Source organism: Salvelinus fontinalis, chromosome 42 (genome assembly GCF_029448725.1).
Source record: "Salvelinus fontinalis isolate EN_2023a chromosome 42, ASM2944872v1, whole genome shotgun sequence".
Classification (NCBI taxonomy): domain Eukaryota; kingdom Metazoa; phylum Chordata; class Actinopteri; order Salmoniformes; family Salmonidae; genus Salvelinus; species Salvelinus fontinalis.
In genome coordinates, this window is record NC_074706.1 from 2,095,330 (window position 1) to 2,116,369 (window position 21,040).

The window sequence follows — 21,040 nt, forward strand, 5'->3', positions numbered from 1 at the left end:
TTAGCGTGTACTTATCATGGCAAGTAAGCAAACACTTGATTAACTTGTCGAAATAGGCTTTAAATACATTAACGGCAACAAAAAATATATACATAGTCACATTCGATAATGACTTTGGGATATATAAACCGGTTTTCAAAAGACTATTGTGTTATAGTTTTAAACAGTTTTTATCTACAGAGGAAATAGACACAAACCTGCTCTCAGAATATCTCTCTCAGACTGAAGAGCAGGCAGACCAACTTTCCAAATAGGGGAGAAGTACTCAAAACCCAATAGTTGTTCTTTCAAGGAAAATAATGCAAAAAAGGTCAGTCTGAAGACCTCTTGTATTGCCAACCTTCCTACAATGGCAGTAAATACTTTTTATGAATTCTACGACACATGATGAAAGGAAACGTATCACACCCTTTAGTGAAGTGAATGGTTTCACCCACTACTCTGCCGGAGAAGGACTGTGTTCTATGATATTACATTGCTCGCAGCGCGAGTGGGGTTGATGCGAAAGCTACTTTTTCACAAGGCTAAGGATCCAAACAAAACATGAATTCGTTGCATTCTCATGAACTACACTGACTGCGATGGCGACTTCACAATGGGGAAAACATGACTGTAAGTACTCATGTGATTGTTGATTAAGTTAGACGTATTGTCTATTCTGACTGAGTGTTGTGCATTCCTTATACCAGAATGGGTGAATTACCTAAAATTGGACTTCTTCATCCCCATGGCCACACCTTGATTCAGAAAATACGCCATTTTATTTATGAAAAGTGTATTCGTCAAACTCTGCTACTTATGTTTGTGATCTACTTCATATCTTACTTTGGGAATCCACACATGGAAAAACGATGTTTATACATGTTTCAAGATAACTAACCTATGATAATGTATGAACTCCACTGCTGCTCTGTAGACTACTGCAACCACTTTACATTTGTAAAGGGTCAATTAGTGTACACTGACTCAGTTTAATAGGATTCATTGAGGAAATCAGTCAACCTATCTGAAATGGAACTGTGTTTTTTAAAATGATATATTTAGGGATATTTTAATACATAATTGTTATTTTATTACAGCAAGTTCAGGGGGACAACAAGAGAGAAAAAGAAACAGCATGTCCCTCCCTATGGAATGTAAGCTTAACACACACACACTGCTATACAATGATTGTACAATATGTTGTGGAGCAGAGTACATTAACAATAGTGTGTACCTTTAGACAGACACACTGTGACAGTTTTAACTTTTTTTTATTTGGGGCTTGAACTGAAGTTATACTTTTGTGTTGTTTTTAGTTTCTGAGCTGAGGATTGTCATAGTGGGGAAGACAGGAGCAGGGAAGAGTGCATCAGGAAACACCATCCTGGGAAGAACAGAGTTTGAAGTAAATTGTGCTGCCCAGTCGGTGACCAAACAATGTGATAGGAGCAGTGAGAGGGGCATCACAGTCATCGACACCCCTGGTCTGTTTGACACTCTACTCTCAGAGTCTTCAGTGAGGACCCAACTAGTGGAGTGCATCGCCCTCTCCTCTCCTGGACCCCATGTCTTCCTGCTTGTTGTCCAAATTGGTCGTTTTACAGAAGAAGAGCAGAATGCTGTTAAGAGGATCCAGGACATCTTTGGAGAGGCAGCAGTGAGACACACCATGGTCCTGTTCACCTGTGGAGATAAATTAAAAAAGAAGAGCATTGAGGAGTTCATCCAAGAGGCTGGTGCAAGACTAAAGCAGCTCATTGAGACATGTGGAAACCGATACCACGTCTTCAACAATGAGAACATAGACGACCGTGAGCAAGTAAAGCAGCTGATGAACAAAGTAACAGCCATGGTGAAAGAGAATAAAGGGAGCTGTTACACCAACGACATGTACCAACAAGTGGAGAAAGCCATCCAGAGGAGAGGGGAAGAACTGAAATGGGGGTATGAAAAAGAACTGAAAGAGAAGGAAGATCTGGAGTCAGAATTAGAGCGAGCAATGAAGGCACTGGATCTGAAAGACTCTGATTTACAAGAAAAACAGAAAGAGATAGATGACCTGCAGGGACAAGTGAAACAGATTAGAGAGGACAAAGACTTGCTAAAAAAGAAGAAACAGAGAGTCAGAGAAAAGGCAGAAAAAGACTTTGACAAGAAAAATATTGTTTTTGAATTCGCTAGAAAATCTACTGAACGCTGTACCACACAATGATGTTGTAAAAGAGCAGAGCCTTTTGGCATGTTGTCATTATGAACGTAACGTTTGACTTCATAACTATCACTCCTTGGTTTGGGCAGCCATGTTAGCCTTAGGCAGCCATTTTACTGTAAGTGATTAGACATGGACTCTGCAAGAACAACAGCAGCCAGAATTTGAGCACTAATGTTGCACATTATTCCAGTTCAAACACCTGTATTATCAGCCAGACAAAGACAATGATATGAATAATGATTCTGTTGCTTGCTTTTTGCATAATGCTTGCTTACATAATGCAATATTAATCTCATGTTAATGTAAATTGTATGATGAATATATTTTTATAGAATACATTGCATTGTATCTTTTGATAAACCTTCCATTTTGTAGTACAGCATCAATGTCCTTTGTTTTTACTCTTCATTAGTGTTTGTTGGGTTTGCACAGAAAGGCACTGAGCAGTGTAATAGTAAAGAATAGTGTTGGTGTAAAAATATAACAGTAAAAAAAATAATTAAGTTAATTTTAATATTTGTTCATTTTTGGTCAAGAAATGTCACCAACCACGAAAGCAATATTTTTACAACATCAATACAATGTCCATGAAAATGATCAGCCATTGTTGACTATACATATTACAATACCTGATGGATATTACAAGTGGTATTTTCAGTGGCCCTTTATTTTAGTGCCATGAAATAATTAGGAAATTAATATGAACTATTTGTGCTTAGTCATTCATCCTTCTCCTGATGAGGAATGGTAGCTGTTTGTGCCTATAAAGGAGGAGTGTGTGTGTGTGTGTATATACAGTTGATGTCGGAAGTTTACATACACTTCGGCTGGAGTCATTGCAGGGCGCCAATTTCAAACAACAAATCTCATAAGTAAAATTCCTCAAACATACAAGTATTATATAGCATTTTAAAGATAAACTTCTTGTTAATCCAACCACAGTGTCCGATTTTCAAAAAGGCTTTACGGCGAAAGCATACAATGTGATTATGTTAGGTCAGCGCCTAGTCACAAAAAACATTAGCCATTTTCCAGCCAAAGAGTGGAGTCACAAAAATGAGAAAGAGAGAAAATGAATCACTAACCTTTGATGATCTTCATCAGATGGCACGCATAGGACTTCATGTTACACAATACATGTATGTTTTGTTCGATTAAGTTCATATTTATATCCAAAAATCTCAGTTTACTTTGGCGCGTTATGTTCAGTAATGTTTTACCTCCAAAACATCCTGTGATTTTGCAGAGAGCCACATCAATTTATAGAAATACTCATCATAAACGTTGATGAAAGATACACGTGTTATGCATAGTATTAAAGATTAACTTCTCCTTAATACAACCGCTGTGTCAGATTTCAAAAAAGCTTTACGGTGAAAGCACACCATGCGATAATCTGAGTACAGCGCTCAGCCACCAAAACAAGCCATACATATACCCGCCATGTTGTGGAGTCAACAAAAGTCTGAAATAGTGTTATAAAAATTCCCTTACCTCTTCATCGGAATGCACTCCCAGGAATCCCAGTTCCACAATAAATGTTTGTTTTGTTCGATTATGTCCAAATACCTCCCTTTTTGTTCTCGCGTTAAGTTCACTAATCCAAATGCACAAAGTGCGGGCACGAAGTCCAGACGAAAAGTCAAAAAATTCCATTAACGTTCAGAGAAACATGTCAAACGATGTATATGATCAATCTTTAGGATGTTTTAATCATAAATCTTCAATAATATTCCAACCGGACAATTCCGTTTAGAAAGGAAAGGGAACGGAGCTCGTGCTCACGGCCGCGCGTGATAAACACCTCAGGGCTTTTAGCTGAGCCACTTACTGTGAATGGTCTTATTCTCTCCCCTTTCACAATAGAAGCCTGAAACAACTTTCTAAAGACTGTTGACGTCTAGTGGAAGTGTCGGGAAGTGCAAACTGACCCCATTTACACTGGATATTGGATAGGCATCACTTGAAAAACTACAAACCTCAGATTTCCCACTTCCTGGTTGGATTTTTTTCAGGTTTTCGCCTGCCATATGAGATCTGTTATATTCACAGACATCATTTTAACAGTTTTGGAAAGTAGTAGCAGGTTATTTAGTTCGGGCTCGCTCATCCAAAATTCCAAATGTTGCCCCCTAATCTAGTGAGGCTAACTTGTTTTTCAACCACTCCACACATTTCTTGTTAACCAACTATAGTTTTGGCAAGTCGGTTAGGACATCTACTTTGTGCATGACAGGTAATTTTTCCAACAATTGTTTACAGATTATTTCACTGTATCACAATTCCTGTTGGTCTGAAGTTTACATACACTAAGTTGACTGTGCCTTTAAACAGCTTGGAAAATTCCAGAAAAGTATGTCATGGCTTTAGATGTTTCTGATAGGCTAATTGACATAATTTGAGTCAATTGGAGGTGTACCTGTGGATGTATTTCAAGGCCTACCTTCAAACTCAGTGCCTCTTTGATTGACATCATGGGAAAATCAAAAGAAATCAGCCAAGACCTCAGAAAACAAATTGTAGACCACAAGTCTGGTTCATCCTTGGGAGCAATTTCCAAACGCCTGAAGGTACCACTTTATCTGTACAAACCATAGTATGCAAGTAAAAACACCATAGGACCACACAGCAGTCATACCGCTCAGGAAGGAGTCACGTTTTGTCTCCTACAGATGAACGTACTTTGGTGCAAAAAGTGCCAAAGTCAATCCCAGAACAACAGCAAAGGACCTTGTGAAGATGCTGGAGGAAACAGGTACAAAAGTATCTATATCCACAGTGAAACGAGTCCTATATCGACAACCTGAAAGGCCGCTCAGCAAGGAAGTAGACACTGCTCCAAACCCGCCATTAAAAATCCAGACTACGCTTTGCGACTACATGGGGAAAAAGATTGTACTTTTTGGAGAAATGTACTCTGGTCTGATGAAACAAATTACCATCGTTATGTTTGGAGGACAAAGGGGGAGCCTTGCAAGCCGAAGAACACCATCCCAACCGTGAAGCACGGGAGTGGCAGCATCATGTTGTGGGGGTGCTTTGCTACAGAAGGGACTGGTGCACTTCACAAAATAGATGGCATCATGAGGTTGGGAAATTATGTGGATATATTGAAGCAACATCTCAAGACATCAGTCAGGAAGTTAAAGCTTGGTCGCAAATGGGTCTTCCATATGGACAATGACGCCAAGCATACTTCCAAAGTTGTGGCAAAATGGCTTAAGGACAACAAATTCAAGGTATTGGAGTGGCCATCACAAAGCCCTGACCTCAATCCTATAGAAAATGTGTGGGCTGTACTGAATAAGCGTGTGCGAGTAAGTAGGCCTACAAACCTGACTCAGTTACACCAGTTCTGTCGAGGAATGGGCCAAAATTCACCCAACTTATTGTGGGAAGCTTGTGGAAGGCTACCCGAAACGTTTGACCCAAGTTAAACAATTTAAAGGCAATGCTACTAAATACTAATTGAGTGTATAAACTTCTGACCCACTGGGAATGTGATGAAAGAAATAAAATCTGAAAGAAATAATTCTCTCTGCTATTATTCTGACATTTCACATTCTTAAAATAATGTGGTGATCCTAAAACAGGGAGTTTTTACTAGGATTAAATGTCAGGAATTGTGAAACACCTTAGCCAAATACATTTAAACTCAATTTATGTAAACTTCCGACTTCAACTGTATTGCTAGCTGATTCAGCCTGACAGACAGGACTAAACCCAAATTCGGGTAAATATGAACTGATTGACTCTCATATGTGCAATACCTAAGCATATCTTTATGGTCATCACTGAGGGTAACAAGTAAAACCTATATTCATGCTGTTAGTAGTAATGCTAAAGGACATTTCTGAACATCCTGTCCTACAAATTGTGAGAGGAGAAATTAGTTAATGTGTGTTCTCTGTCTTGGCTGAAGAGCTTGGCTGCCCTGAACATTTCCAGTTAAAATGTCTTCAGGCCAATTTTCCAGGCTGATAGGAAAGGCAAGGCTAACTTTCACTCTCTTCTTATCTCAGTCAATTCCATTTCCATTCCAGTCAATTCAGGAAGTACACTGAAATCCATTTCTAATCAATGCCTTTCAATTATAAGAATTACTAAATTGGAATTTGGTTGACATTCTGAATTGAAATGGAATTTACCCCGATCATGCTATCAGTTCTTCAAAAAGTCCCCCTGTTTCAAACATTTAGATTTGCTTTTTTCGAGTGCCTAGTATCTATGACAGTCCCCTTACATTTGTTCTGTGTAGATGTGTTTGCTGTTTTGCCTGCAAGATTAAAGAATATTAAACAATATTTAGAGGTGAGTTGTTCTTGTGGACATTATTAGACACAATCATGGAGACAATGATTTATTCATTAACACAAGGATAAAAAGTCATGTTTTTTACATGTGGAAATCAGTCACACAATTATGTATAAAAGCATTCAAGTTTGTGAATCACTAATTGTATATGTCATAGGAATCTGGTGCCTGACAGCACAGTTGATGACGTAGCAGGCAACCATTAGTTGATGCATGCAACGTCTGAGCAGGGAAAAGCGACCTAATTCTGCATTCATAACCAAGTGGGAAGGCTGTAATTTACCAGTTGTGATGTCGTGAATACCAGTTGGATACATTCATGTGCTTTGAACTTGTTGAGAAACGCCAATTGGCTAATGGCCAACAAGCTGCATCAACTGTAAACTGAAAGAACAGCTATCAATCTTATAAACAAATTAGTGTAAAAATGTATAAATAATTTTTTGTTTGCATGTAACTCCCAAATGCTAAAGTAAAAAGGCTGTTATTGGGGTCATTGTCTTACTAGGTGACATCGGAGGTCAGCTACTGCACAGTCGATAAAGTGGCACACAACCTTGGTTGAGACATGCATCGTCTGAGCAGGGGAACAACTTCCTGTCACCATTAGACGCCCACAATTGCTACCGTTTTGGGGGATGGAGAAAGACTGTCTCAAAGCACAGAGACTAGAAGAGGAAATGGCTGTTTATCTCCCCACTTCCTCCTGTAGAAGCCAGCCATTGTAGTGGAAAAGTCACATGATTTAAATTCAAAATGTGTCTAACGACCTGCCTTCTAGACACAACTTTATTTTTTAACTCATAATAACCGTATACTCATAGCATTCACCATGCAACAATGCTACTTCCCCTTTACGGCTATCCTTCCTGTTATGCTGCCATCTCTGAGTGTGTAGCAGCCTACTGTAAGTCACATGATTTCATAGAAAATGTCTCTGCATTAGAACTCCCTGCCCTCTAAACACGTTTGTGTTGACTCAAAAGTGTCCGTGATGCATCAAGTTTCTACATAGATCCAAAATGAGGAAATGCATTGGCTGTGGTGCATAGTGGTTAATGAAGCTTTCTTTAAATTATGAGAACCATGGTTCTGTGAGGTCCTAAGAATAAGACAGTACAGAATTATCACATGGATTAAGTAAACAATTACATCATGTCCCTTAGGGAAATTTGCTTGACATATGTTTGATGGCTGAAATGTGTCCATTGTGAGAGTTAATACAAATAAAGTATTACTTAATTTTAGGCACCTCATATTTTATCAGGAGTAACAGACTCCTGAAAAAAATGGAACTCAATACAACAACATTCTTCAGTGATAACAAAAAAAATGACAAACAGCTAAATAAACTCAGCAAAAAAAGAAACGTCCCTTTTTCAGGACCCTGTCTTTCAAAGATAATTTGTAAAAATCTAAATAACTTCACAGATCTATATTGTTAAGGGTTTAAACACTGTTTCCCATGCGTGTTCAATTAACCATAAACAGTTAACGACCGTTCCGCAGGTGCATGCTCATTAAGACACTAACAGCTTACAGACGGTAGACAATTAAGGTCAGTTATGAAGCCTTAGGACACTGAAGAGGCCTTTCTACTGACTGAAATAATCTGCATGCTGCAAGAAGGCATGAGGACTGCAGATATGTCCAGGGCAATACATTGGAGGTCAGGAGTTTATAAACACCTTAGCCAAATACATTTAAACTCAGTTTTTCACAATTCCTGACATTTAATCCTAGGTCAGTTAGGATCACTACTTTATTTTAAGAATGTGAAAAGTCAGAATAATAGTAGAGAATTATTTATTTCAGCTTTTATTTCTTTCATCACATTCCCAGTGGGTCAGAAGTTTACATGCATTTGGTAGTAATGCCTTTAAATTGTTTAACTTTGGTCAAACGTTTCAGGTTGCCTTTCACAAGCTTCCCACAATAAGTTGGGTGAATTTTGTCCCATTCCTCCTGACAGAGCTGGTGTAACTGAGTCAGGTTTGTAGGCCTCCTTGCTCGCACACACTTTTTCAGTTCTAACCACAAATTGTCTATAGGATTGAGGTCAGGGCTTTGTGATGGTCACTCCCATACCTTGACTTTGTCCTTAAGCCATTTTGCCACAACTTTGGAAGTTGTCCAACTTTGGAAGTTGACTGATGTCTTGAGATGTTGCTTCAATATATCCACATAGATGGCATCATGAGGAATGAAAAATTATTTTGTGAAGTGCACCAGTCCCTCCTGCAGCAAAGCACCCCCACAACATGATGCTGCCTCCCCCGTGCTTCACGGTTGGGATGGTGTTCTTCAGCTTGCAAGCTTCCCCCTTTTTCCTCCAAACATAACGATAGTCATTATGGCCAAAACGTTCTATTTTTATTTCATTAGACAGTGCAGTTGCAAACCGTAGTCTGGCTTTTTTCCCCCGCGGTTTTGGAGCAGTGGCTTCTTCCTTACTGAGCAGCCTTTCAGGTTTTGTCGATATAGGACTCATTTTACTATGGATATAGATACTTTTGTACCTGTTTCCTCCAGCATCTTCACAAGGTCCTTTGCTGTTGTTCTGGGATTGACTTTGGCACTTTTCGCACCAAAGTACGTTCATCTCTATGAAACAGAATGCGTTTCCTTCCTGAGCGGTATGACGGCTGCGTGGTCCCATGGTATTTATACTTGCGTACTATTGTTTGTACAGATGAACGTGGTACCTTCAGGCATTTGGAAATTGCTCCCAAGGATGAACCAGACTTGTGGAGGTCTACACATTTTTTTCTGAGGTCTTGACTGATTTCTTTTGATTTTCACATGATGTCAAGCAAAGAGGCACAGAGTTTGAAAGTAGGCCTTGAAATACATCCACAGGTACACCTCCAATTGACTCAAATTAAGTCAATTAGCTTATCAGAAGCTTCTAAAGCCATGACATCATTTTCTGGAATTTTCCAAGCTGTTTATAGGCACGGTCAACTTAGTGTATGTAAACTTCTGACCCACTGGAATTGTGATTAAGTGAAATAATCTGTCTGTAAACAATTGTTGGGAAAATTACTTGTCATGCACAAAGTAGATGTCCTAACCGACTTGCCAAAACTATAGTTTGTTAACAAGAAATGTGTGGAGTGGTTGATACACTTAGGTTGGAGTCATTAAAACTCGTTTATGTAAACTTCCGACTTCAACTGTAAATTGCAATGTCCGTACTGTGAGATGCCTAAGACAGCTCTACAGGGAGACAGGACGGACAGCTAATCGTCCTCGCAGTGGCAGACTATGTGTAACACCACCGGATCGGTACATCCGAACCTCACACCTTCGGGACAGGTACAGGATGGCAACAACAAGTGCCGAGTTACACCAGGAACGCACGATCCCTCCATCAGTGCTCAGACTGTCCGTAATAGGCTGGGAGAGGCTGGACTGAGGGCTTGTAGGCCTGTTGTAAGGCAGGTCCTCACCAGACATCACTGGCAAAATCGTCTCCTATGGGCACAAACCCATCGTCGCTGGACCAGACAGGACTGGCAAAAAGTGCTATTCACTGACGAGTCGCAGTTTTGTCTCACCAGGGGTGATGGTCGGATTCGCGTTTGTCGTCGAAGGAATGAGCGTTACACCGAGGCCTGTACTCTGGAGCAGGATTGATTTGGAGGTGGAGGGTCCGTCATGGTCTGGGGCGGTGTGTCACAGCATCATCGGACTGAGCTTGTTGTCATTGCAGGCAATCTCAACGCTGTGCGTTACAGGAAGACATCCTCCTCCCTCATGTGTTACCCTTCCTGCAGGCTCATCCTGACATGACCCTCCAGCATAACAATGCCACCAGCCATACTGCTCATTCTGTGTGTGATTTCCTGCAAGACAGGAATGTCGGTGTTCTGCAATGGCCAGCGAAGAGCCTGGATCTCAATCCCATTGAGCACGTTTGGGACCTGTTGGATCGGAGGGTGAAGGCTAGGGTCATTCCCCCCAGAAATGTCCGGGAAGTTGCAGGTGCCTTGGTGGAAGAGTGGGGTAACATTTCACAGCAAGACCTGGCAAATCTGGTGCAGTCCATGAGGAGGAGATGCACTGCAGTACTTAATGCAGCTGGTGGCCACAGCAGATACTGACTGTTACTTTTGATTTTGACACCCTCTTTGTTCAGGGACACATTATTCAATTTCTGTTAGTCACATGTCTGTGGAACTTGTTCAGTTTATGTCTCAGTTGTTGAATCTTATGTTCATACAAATATTTACACATGTTAAGTTTGCTGAAAAAAGATGCAGTTGACAGTGAGAGGACATTACTTTTTTTGCTGAGTTTTTGTTCATCAACCCTCCCAAGTGTCATTCTTAATTTAGGCTACAATAATAGTAGAATATATTTATTTAATATATTTGAACAGGGACAATGCACAACAAAACTTAAGTCTCAGAAGTGAGAAGTTGTGATGTGTTGCAACAGATTTAGATAACATCTAAATTACATCTGCAGTCTTCCTGTCAACATGCCTTGTGGTAACCACAATACTTTCTATCTCTCATATCTCAACTTGTACATGGTCATCTTACTGTAGAAACATGTCTTTCGCCAAGTGTTAAGTGCAGATAGTCCAGTGAGGTTCTATCCAGCAAAATATGTTCTATTGTCCAATGTTCTCTTTGTACACCTTGTCTCCATCTCCCTATGCCCTGTACTAGTTAGATGATAGCACGGAAAGGAAGAAGTTAAAGAGAGTCCTTTGCTTTTTTTTTTTTCGGAATTGGCAATAAAAACAATGGGTAAAAAAATAGGGAGGTATTTTCAGTGACTTTATTTTATAGTGCCATGAAATAACTGAAATGAATAGTAATGGTTTGTGCTTAAATATTTCATCTCCATTCATCATGCTTCTGAGGCAGCAATGGGAGCTGTGACTGCAACTGTAAATACATTTTACAGTAGCACATAGCTTATGCCACCTGACAGGCAGAAATAAACATTTAACTTCCACCTTTATTCAGGGGGAAATAAATGATGCACTGTCAAATGTGCGATACCCAGATCTTTATGTTCATCCTCTAAGTACTGATGACAGACATTTCCAAGGATTCTATCCTGTAATTATGAGAGGAGATATGAGTTATGTGTGGTGTTCTCTGTCTTGGCTGAAGACCTTGGCTGCCCTGACGTGTTTCAGTTAAAATGTATTTAGGCCCGTTTCCACACTGATAGAGAAGGCAAGGCCAACTTTCACTTTCTTATTCTCTACCAGTTCTTTAAAAAGTCCACTTAGGTTATTTTCTGCTGTTTTCTAGTGCCCTCTAGTGGCTATGATAGTTACATTTGTTCCGTGTAGATTGTGTGTGAAGGGATCACTGCCGCGACCTCCCCTTAAACAAACAATTTTACCACAGTACTACTATGGTGCTTTCATTCATACCATGGTATAGTCTTAATCATGGAAATGTAGCATGGTTTTAACCTTGAAGTATGATAATACTACCATAGTACTAACATTATACCTATATATGACCATGGTCTTGCATCATTTATACCATGGTATAGATCTGAATCACCCTGAAGAAGGCACAGTGCCAAAACGTTGGTGGTGTTTTACCCAATACATTACTGGGAGGTTATACATATGGAGTGAGCGACTCTTTGTTTTTATAGCTTACAGTGAATCAATTGTATTTATAAAGCCCTTCTTACATCAGCTGATGTCACAAAGTGCTGTACAGAAACTCAGCCTAAAACCCCAAATAGCAAGCAATGCAGGTGTAGAAGCACAGTTTATTCTCCGTTAGTCAGCATTTCTACACTAAATACTTTTCTCTGGGTGTGCGCCAGCTCCTGCTTTTTAATAGATCTGAATCATGACAATGTACCATGATTTTAGCTTTGAAGTATGATGGAACTGCCATGCACCTAAATAATACCATGGTATTGCCTCATTTATACCATAGTATAGATATGGATCATGGAAATAACATGGTAATGCCTCATTTATACCATAGTATAGATATGGATCATGGAAATAACATGGTAATGCCTCATTTATACCATAGTATAGATATGGATCATGGAAATAACATGGTTTGAAACTACATTATACATTCTACCATGGTAATGCACAATTATGATTGTGACGGAGAAGTGTCACAGGCCGCGGGCAGCGTTTGGTAAACTAACACACCCACACCTCACCCTCCCTGCTCCGTTTGTAGCTACATTAGCAATGTGGGTCGACACAAGTTAACTTGACAATCTAAGAATACACAGACACGCTTTCATGTTTAATTGAAGTGACGTTTATTGTCCTTATCAATGTTATGGATGAGCACCATGTTTGTTTCTGTAAATGTGTGATATTGTTCTATATTGTATTATGAAAGACCGATTTGCAAAGGTTCAATCAATATAATTAATGATATGTTTAGCTGAGTGGCTTTGATGTTTGCAATGGCTTAATTGATTAAGGAGTTTGGTATGTTCTGATGGGAGGGGCTTCCCCTAGAAAATGAGCCACTCTTTCAGTTCAAGAGAGGGACCGTTTTGACTGAGCTGTTGATGTGCAGCTCTGTTTAAGCTGTCTCACAATGTATACCTTAATGGCAGTACTGTTTATCTTCCAGAATCACTTACTTTTGCGGCTCTGCCATCGTTTTATTTGAAAGAGGTTAGGTTTTTCAGTTTAGCCTTCTGGCCTACTCTACGCGACAATGATAAATGGTACCAGAAAATATCGTATGGCACCATCTATATGAATTGTGCGTTACCATAGTACAATGGCAGTATAATGCATTAAATAAATCAACCCCCCAAGGTCAAGAGGTTGGTTTGTATTATATTGGTGAATTTATATACAAGTATGGGCAAGTTTCTGATAAAGTCTGAGGCAGACTACTATTTTTGGTCCTAGTTTGACTGTAACATCAATGAAAAAGAGACCTAGTTGCTGTGAGAAAAGGGTACTACTTTATGTATTAATAGTACCGTTTTTTGCTCATGTTTGAGTTCCCTGTGTTGCCAACCTGAAATGTGGGAGAAGAGAACTGTGTGCAGTAATTTATTAAAAAGTGAGTTTACATTTTTACACTATTGATAAATGGTCACCACCATGCTGCTGGTTCCTTGTCTGTTGAAACTGACTGACTGGCTGGCTGTTCCCTATGGGCCCTGGTCAAAAGTAGTGCACTATAGGAAATAGGGTGCTGTTTCGGCTGTCTTCCCCAGAGTTTAAAGTGTGTTTGTCTCCCTCTACTGGCTAGGAGGACCAAGACAGACCAGGCCACCATGGCTCACATGGCTGTGTCTCAATAGTTTTAAATGGATTCCTTCCCTCATATCATTTCCTTATAGGAGAGGCTGTACATGAGCAGACCAGGGGAAACTCCAGGCCTTAGTTATAGACCTGGAGGTTTTCCCAGTCAGGTCACTTGGTCAGGAAAAAGTCCCAGCCATATTCATATCATATTAACTGATATGTGGGGACTTTAAAATATGTATGACTATATGGCTATAGCTATTAACATTTTAAAACCAGTTCTAACCATTCATCTATCTAGTGATATGTAGGAAAGGAGGAGGAAAGATGAACAAAAGTACTGAGATGTAGCCGGTCTCACTCAACAGCGCTGGTCTCTTTATTACTTCACTGTTTAAACTGTTTCACTGGTCTCACTGGTCTCTTTATTATTTTAAGGCTAAGAATCTTGTTGATTTAAACCTATTTTGTTTATAATACCAATGCATGAAAGCTGCCCTGAAAATCACGAATGTAGCTAACCACTAAACCCTTCTGCTGGCTGGGATGTTGGTTGGTCTGTTGCCAGGTGTAATAATACTTTATTATGGAGATGTCTCGGCTCTTGTTCAGAAACAGCCCTTCCCTTTAGGGTTTCTACTGGCCCAATAAGTACATGGTCTACAGATATCCCTAGACACTTGTAGACCTCTGATAGGACTTGATAGGTTGAATCAATATAGTGATAGCTCCACCCTCTGATAGGCTAGGTGGAATTTCACCATATTGCTAAAACCTGTCCAATCCTCTCAGACCTCCACCAGGGCCTATAGGAAAGGGCTAGTTAGGGGTTGTTTCTGGACAGGGGCTCTGTTGTTTCTACTAGAACCCTTCCTCTACATGCAAGGCACTTCTGATTAGCATTGTTACTATCAGTATCATCATTGGGAATTACCAGCTGTTAAACTGTCATGAAGATTATTTGTGTTATTTAAAGAACATGTCCTCATTGAATAATAATAAAAACATTGAATTTAATAATATCTGGCATTTGTGTTAAATTATCATTCCATAATGTTTACTGGTGACATAAACAGACACAGAGCCAAGTTAAATGTCATAGAGCTTTTTGTAAGCTATATAATATACATATATAGAAGTAAATGGGTCTACAGACTATAACAACAGAATGACAACGGTGTATGTTGTATATCCCTTTATTCAATGCAATGCAATACAATACAGTTGTAATTACAATTAAAATCAACTGTGACTAAGCTTGGGACTCTAGAACAGCATTGTTTCAGATTGTCATTGTATAATGCAGTCTTCAACAGCTTTTACTACTTTCACACCCATAGCTTCTGCTGCTTTCACCACTAGCTCCCCGACTCTTAAAAAAAAAACTATCTAGAAAGCTGTTACTGTTTTCAGCTTTCTCTCTAGCCTCCCTTTATGTTTTTCCCTCAACTAATTTATTTATTTCTCCTTAGCCTCTTCTTCCAGTTTCAGTTTCTCCAGTTCCTCCCCCCTGAATCTGCTCTTCTATCTCTCTCTCAATCCTCTTCTTCTCCTCTTTATGCACTTTCTCCCGAGAATGTTTTTCTACCATTTCATTAAGTTCCTCCTCATGTCTGCATTTCTGCTCTTTGTTCTCTCTCAGGATCCTCTCATTCTCCTCTTTAAGCTATTTCTCTTGAGCCTCTTGTTTCATTTTGTCTTTCTTCAGTTTCTCCTCTCTGCGTATCTTCTCTTCATTCTCTCTCAGGATCCTCTCTTTCTCTTCTTCAATCGCTCTCTCAGCCTCCTGGAACACCTCAGTGGTGTAGTGGCTTCCTCCATTCATCTTCACCATCTTGTTTATCTTCTCAAGCAGCTCAGTGACCTGGGAGCTATTCGTATTTTGTTGTTGAAGACATGATATCACCCATTGCATTTTGAAACTAAACTTCCTAAACTTGGATTTTCACCCAGGAAGTTGTCAATTGTTACACCATCATCATCATCATCATCAACACTCTCTCCATGTGTGAAGAGAACCATGGTGTATTTCGATGTTTCATCACCAAAGAATCTCTGAATAATCTCCACAGTTTTCTGTTCCTCTTCAGTGAATCTTCCCAGCTTGATCACAACCAGGAACATATGGGGAGCAGGAGCAGAGAGAGAGATGCACGGAGCGATCTTTTTCAGTGCCTCTTCATTGGATAATGTAGTATGTAACGACCCTGGGGTGTCAATAACAGCTACACTTTGCCTATCCACCTTCCCTTTTTCCTTTTCACAGTTTTTTGTCAGAGAATTAGAGGAAACCCTTGATTCTAAAGCTGATGCACTTTTCCCAGCTCCAGTCTTCCCGACCAGAACAATGCAGACCTCCTTTTGTGTCTGTGGTTGGAGTTCTGTTGGATTAAATGGACACGGCTGTTACCTTTTTAAAGAAGTTTAGTCTTCATGTACCACACGTTGTCACATTTTGAGGAACGGCTACATTTTTAAGTTTCACACTTCTTCTTGACACAAAGTTGTACTTCATGGAATGCACAAAATAATCTGTGAGCATTGCCTGTACAGATCTTAATTTGAGCAAGTTTGCTACAACAGGAAAATATTCCTACAGCAACAGTAAATGTGAAATATAATGTGGATTTTAATTCATGGACATTTTTGTAGGGGTTGATACATTTTACATTATGGAAACTCAAGTCTGAAATTTGTGCGAGTCTGTTTTTCTGCCATAATTATTTTGTTGCTAAATTGACTACCATCAAATACCAACAAAACTCTAACATGTTACTTTTATAAAATAAAGGCCACAGTACAAAAATACATTTCTAATCCATGTGTTCCTTTTTAGAATCATTACACACAGAGAGAGAGACTTGACTTTGTGTTTTTCTTTAATGAAACATTCTCATTTCATTATAACCTCACCACCACCACCACCCCTAAAATAAAACGCTAATATATCCTGTACTGCATACATGTACCATACTCACCTTTCCCTCTACAACACGATACAAAACAACACCACAATCACAATAACCAAAAAACCTCACCACTTCTACAACCGTATATCCAAAACATCTTCCCCAGCTGTACAGACAGCCTCCCCAACACACCATATCTCCTGAAACATCTCCACACTTTTTTATAGAACTCAAACTCAACCCTAATGTGCGCAGAGACCATCCCGTTAAATAATAGTAAAGGGTCTGTTATCCCCCACCTTTGACCCTGTTCCTCCTTGTTAGCCAAATAGCCAACTTCGCCTGAGCAAACAGAACATCAACAAAACACATTTGGCCTTTTCCTATTTGAATGAATAGACTGATGAGTTTCAGAAGAAAGTTCTTTGTTTCTGAGCCATTTTAAGCCTGTAATCGAATCCACAAATGCTGATGATCCAGATACTCAACTAGTCTAAAGGCCAGTTTATTGCTTCTTTAAGAAGAACAGATTTCAGCTCTGCTAACATAATTGCAAAAGGGTTTTCTAATTATCAATTAGCTTTTAAAATGATACACTTGGATTAGCTAACAACGTGCCATTGGAACACGAATGATGGTTGCTTAAAATGGGCCTCTGTACGCCTATGTAGATATTCCATAAAAAATCAGCTGTTTCCAGCTACAATAGTCATTTACAAAATTAACCGTGTCTACACTGTACTTCTGATCAATTTGATGTTATTTTAATGGATAAATTTTTTTGCTTTTCTTTCGAAAACAATTACATTTCTAAGTGACCCCAAACTTTTGAACAGTAGTGTATACTGAACAAAATTATAAATGCAAAATGTAAAGTGTTGGGCCCATGTTTCATGAGTTGAAATAAAACACCCCATAAATGTTCTACATGCTCAAAAAGCTTATTTCTCTCAAGTTTTGTACACAAATTTGTTTACATCCCTGCTAGTGAGCGTTTCTCCTTTGCAAAGACAATCCATCCACCTGACACGTGTGGCATATCAAGAAGCTGATTAAACAGCATGATCAATACACAGGTGAACCTTGTGCTGAGGACAATATAGGGGCACTCTAAAATGTGCAGTTTTGTTATACAACACAAGGCCATAGATGTCTCAAGTTGAGGGAGAATGCAGTTGGCGTGCTGACTGAAGAAATGTCCACCAGAGCTGTTGCCAGAGAATTTAATGTTAATTTCTCTACCATAAGCCACCTCCCACATCTTTTTAGAGAATTTGGCAGTATGTCAAACCACACTCACAACGGCAGACCACGTGTAATCACGCCAGCCCAGGACCTCCACATCCGGGCTTCTTCACCTGCAGGATCGTCGGAGACCAGCCACCCGGACAACTGATGAAACTGAGATTTTCTGTCTGAAATAAAGCCCTTTTGTTGGGGAAAACTCATTCTGATTGGCTGGGTCTGGCTCCCCAGTTCGAGGGCATGGCATCCAACGGGATGAGCCTATGGTTCCCAGGCTCACCCATGGCTGCACCCCTGCCCAGTTATGTGAAGTCGATAGATTAGGGCCTAATGAATGCATTTCAGTTGACCGATTTCCATATCTGAACTATAACTCATTAAAATCAATAATTGTTGCATTCTGCGTTTAGATTTTTGTTTATATGACATGTCCAATTTTTAAAGCTTGTATATGAAACGAGGGATCATGGAGAAGAAAAAAAACCTTCACCAGGCCCCATAGTGTTGTTTTCATTTGATCTTAAAAATGTACAATATGAATTTCAAACCAACGGTTTGCAAAGTACTTCTGGACGTTGAGTGTTCTGAAACAATGGCATGCTGTCACTCTGGGAATAACCTAATGTAGCAGGCATAACAGAAACACCTGAGAGGGAAGCCTCACTTTCTGGTCTTGAGGAGAAGAAGAGAGAACTGTAGGGGTTCTATTCTGCACAGTTCAACAAATTCAATATGTGGAGGAGTTAAGAAAAAGTGTCACAATAAGGGGACTGGATGAATGGGTGAACAGAGCTGCCTCCCGAGGGTGCGCTGGGTGCCACGGTCAAAGCCGACAGCAAAGTCGACTGTAAACAAAATGAATGTCAAGCACGTGGAGTAATAAGTTAAGATTCAGTGTTTTCACAAGTGTTTTATAAAAACATAAATCGCTTTACCAGCCTTCCCAAGGCAAAATACAGAAAATTGGATGGAAAATACAGGTTTTGTATATTTGAATGATTCATCAAGCTGTTTTCTTGATATTATGGCCCGGTGATGCTCAATTTGAGCTAGGCGCTCCTCCCTCACCGCTTTTGCCCGGTGACATGAAGCCGGTTTACCCCGGTTCAGTGTAATATAACTTCCTCCTTGTTAAGAGCGAGGCTCTCATCCAAAAGCGGAAGTTGCATCACAGGCTCTCTTCCTTTTCCCATGAAAACCAGATGCATCCGATTGTGACCGACCCCATTGAGGGTGCTCAGAGAGCCAGTCAAGCAACTGTGTATATTACCACAGAAAAGGCCACAGAAATGCGCTGTGCTGTCCCTCCAACAATGTCTTGAATGATTGGCTAGTCCGAGGAGTTTTCTAAGCGTGTTTTTCTAACATTCAGACCTTTCTATGACTGTACAGTAACCTACACTCTTAATCAGTAGTCTATTTGAAGTATAACGTTTGGGTTCGCTACTCGCCTGAATAGGCATGGAGTTGGACAGCTAGTAGTTTGCTTAGTGAATGAACATCCCCTGATCAATCCATCCCTACATTTCATATTTTACATTACAAAATGTCCATGTTGATGTCCATGATGATGTCCATGTTCTATGATAGGGTCATTTGCAAGGTAGGCTACACAGATGTGCAGCTCATGTCAGCTTTTATGATATAAAAGCTGACATGAGCTGCACATCTGTGTAGCCTACCTTGCAAATGACCCTATCATAGAACATGGACATCTGTAAATTATCCAAAATGGGCTATTGTGTCAAAAATAAAATATTATAGCAAACTATTTAATGGGATAGCTACATGATCTAAAATGCTGAACACGTGCACAGTGTTTGCAGTGCACACAGTCACATTGATTCCTATGCCAGTTTAGTGAGTGGTTCCCCCAGTGAAGTCACAGAGCAACTGACAGAAATCAACAGTTTTTCAGAATATCTCTGCAAAATGCATTTAAAAAGTCAGTTTCCTTTTCAAATGAGGTGAAAGAAGATTAGGCCTACTATTGGTTATAAATAGGCTACTGTGCAGTTGTTGAGCTGTTTTTGTATCAGTTGTTTGTTTGTGAATGGTAGTGGTATTGTGTCATGGGGTGGCTATTGTGTATAGGGATAAAAAAACTATTTGTAGTGTTTTGTTTCAAGTTAAATGTTAACAAAAGGCAAAATGTCAGCTGCTGTATGGCACACATTTTAGTTTAGTTAGTTTAGAATGTAAATTCAAAAGGGGAAATTTTGTATTTTCAAAGACCGTCTTCGATACAGCATTTGTCCTAGTTTTAACAAGAAGATTCTATTAAATAAAGGTTTAACCAGAGATCTTGAGCCAGATAATAAATTTACCATTATTGGTGATACAAAGATATAATGCCTGTGTTGTATTGCAGTCTACATTCTCCTGATCTTCTCAAACAGTTCTTTCACTTGGCTTGGATCACCAGACATATTGTTGAACACATGGTATATGTTGCCAAACCTCTCTACCACTTGCCTCCGTGGTTCACCTGCTTTATGGATAAAGTCCTCTATTGACCTTCCCAAGTGGTCTCCATGTGTAAAGAGAATCATGGTGAACTCTCTCACCTCCCCACCAAACATGTATACCATCTATTGAACTGCTACTCTCTGTTCCTCTGTGAACCTGCCCAACTGGATCACCAGCAGGAAGACATTAATGTTCCCATGTGTGTTCAGCCCCAAGGACCAGATCAGTTTATCAGAAGTCGCCTCGGCACAGTCCAGTCCTGGAGTGTCCACTAAATTGACCCGTCTCCCACAAACTGTTTGTGTCTTTCTCTGACAAGTCTTTGTTACAGCTGAGGATACGAATGACAACTGAAACACCTCCCTGCCCAGGATGGTGTTTCCGGAAGCACTCTTCCCACATCCAACTTTCCCCACCAGCACAATCTCTATATCAGAATCTTCAACACAAAAAAAATGCAAATAGATAACAAACACACGGTTAGTCTCTTTTCACAGCCACTATGCCTCCACAACATGAATACATGCTAAGCTCAGACATTTACTATAATAATAAACTGACAGAAGTTTATATTTTGCCCTTTCAAAAGAAATATGGTTAATTAAATCTAATTTAACACACACTGATAAAGATGACATCAATGAGATAAAACACTAAATCACAAAGATGCACTTGTTAAAT

General features: G+C 39.7%; 1 protein-coding gene and 1 pseudogene across 1 annotated transcript; one reads left to right on the top strand and one right to left on the bottom strand.

The window, feature by feature from the left end:
• Window positions 1-474: 474 nt before the first annotated feature.
• LOC129841566 (GTPase IMAP family member 9-like) lies at window positions 475-6,498 on the top strand. Its single transcript, XM_055909903.1, has 3 exons — window positions 475-612; window positions 1,080-1,136; window positions 1,299-6,498. Exons 1-3 carry the CDS (start codon window positions 582-584, stop codon window positions 2,192-2,194), a joined length of 984 nt encoding a protein of 327 aa, XP_055765878.1. The 5' UTR covers window positions 475-581; the 3' UTR covers window positions 2,195-6,498.
• Window positions 6,499-15,402: 8,904 nt separating this feature from the next.
• On the bottom strand, window positions 15,403-20,442 carry LOC129841047 (GTPase IMAP family member 8-like; annotated as a pseudogene).
• Window positions 20,443-21,040: the final 598 nt, after the last annotated feature.

Excerpts from the sequence above, each read along its gene's own strand:
- LOC129841566 (XM_055909903.1), top strand. The coding sequence starts at position 582 with ATGGCGACTTCACAATGGGGAAAACATGACT. Across the intron at positions 613-1,079 it reads ACAATGGGGAAAACATGACT|CAAGTTCAGGGGGACAACAA; the intron begins GTAAGTACTCAT and ends ATTTTATTACAG. Across the intron at positions 1,137-1,298 it reads CATGTCCCTCCCTATGGAAT|TTTCTGAGCTGAGGATTGTC; the intron begins GTAAGCTTAACA and ends TGTTGTTTTTAG.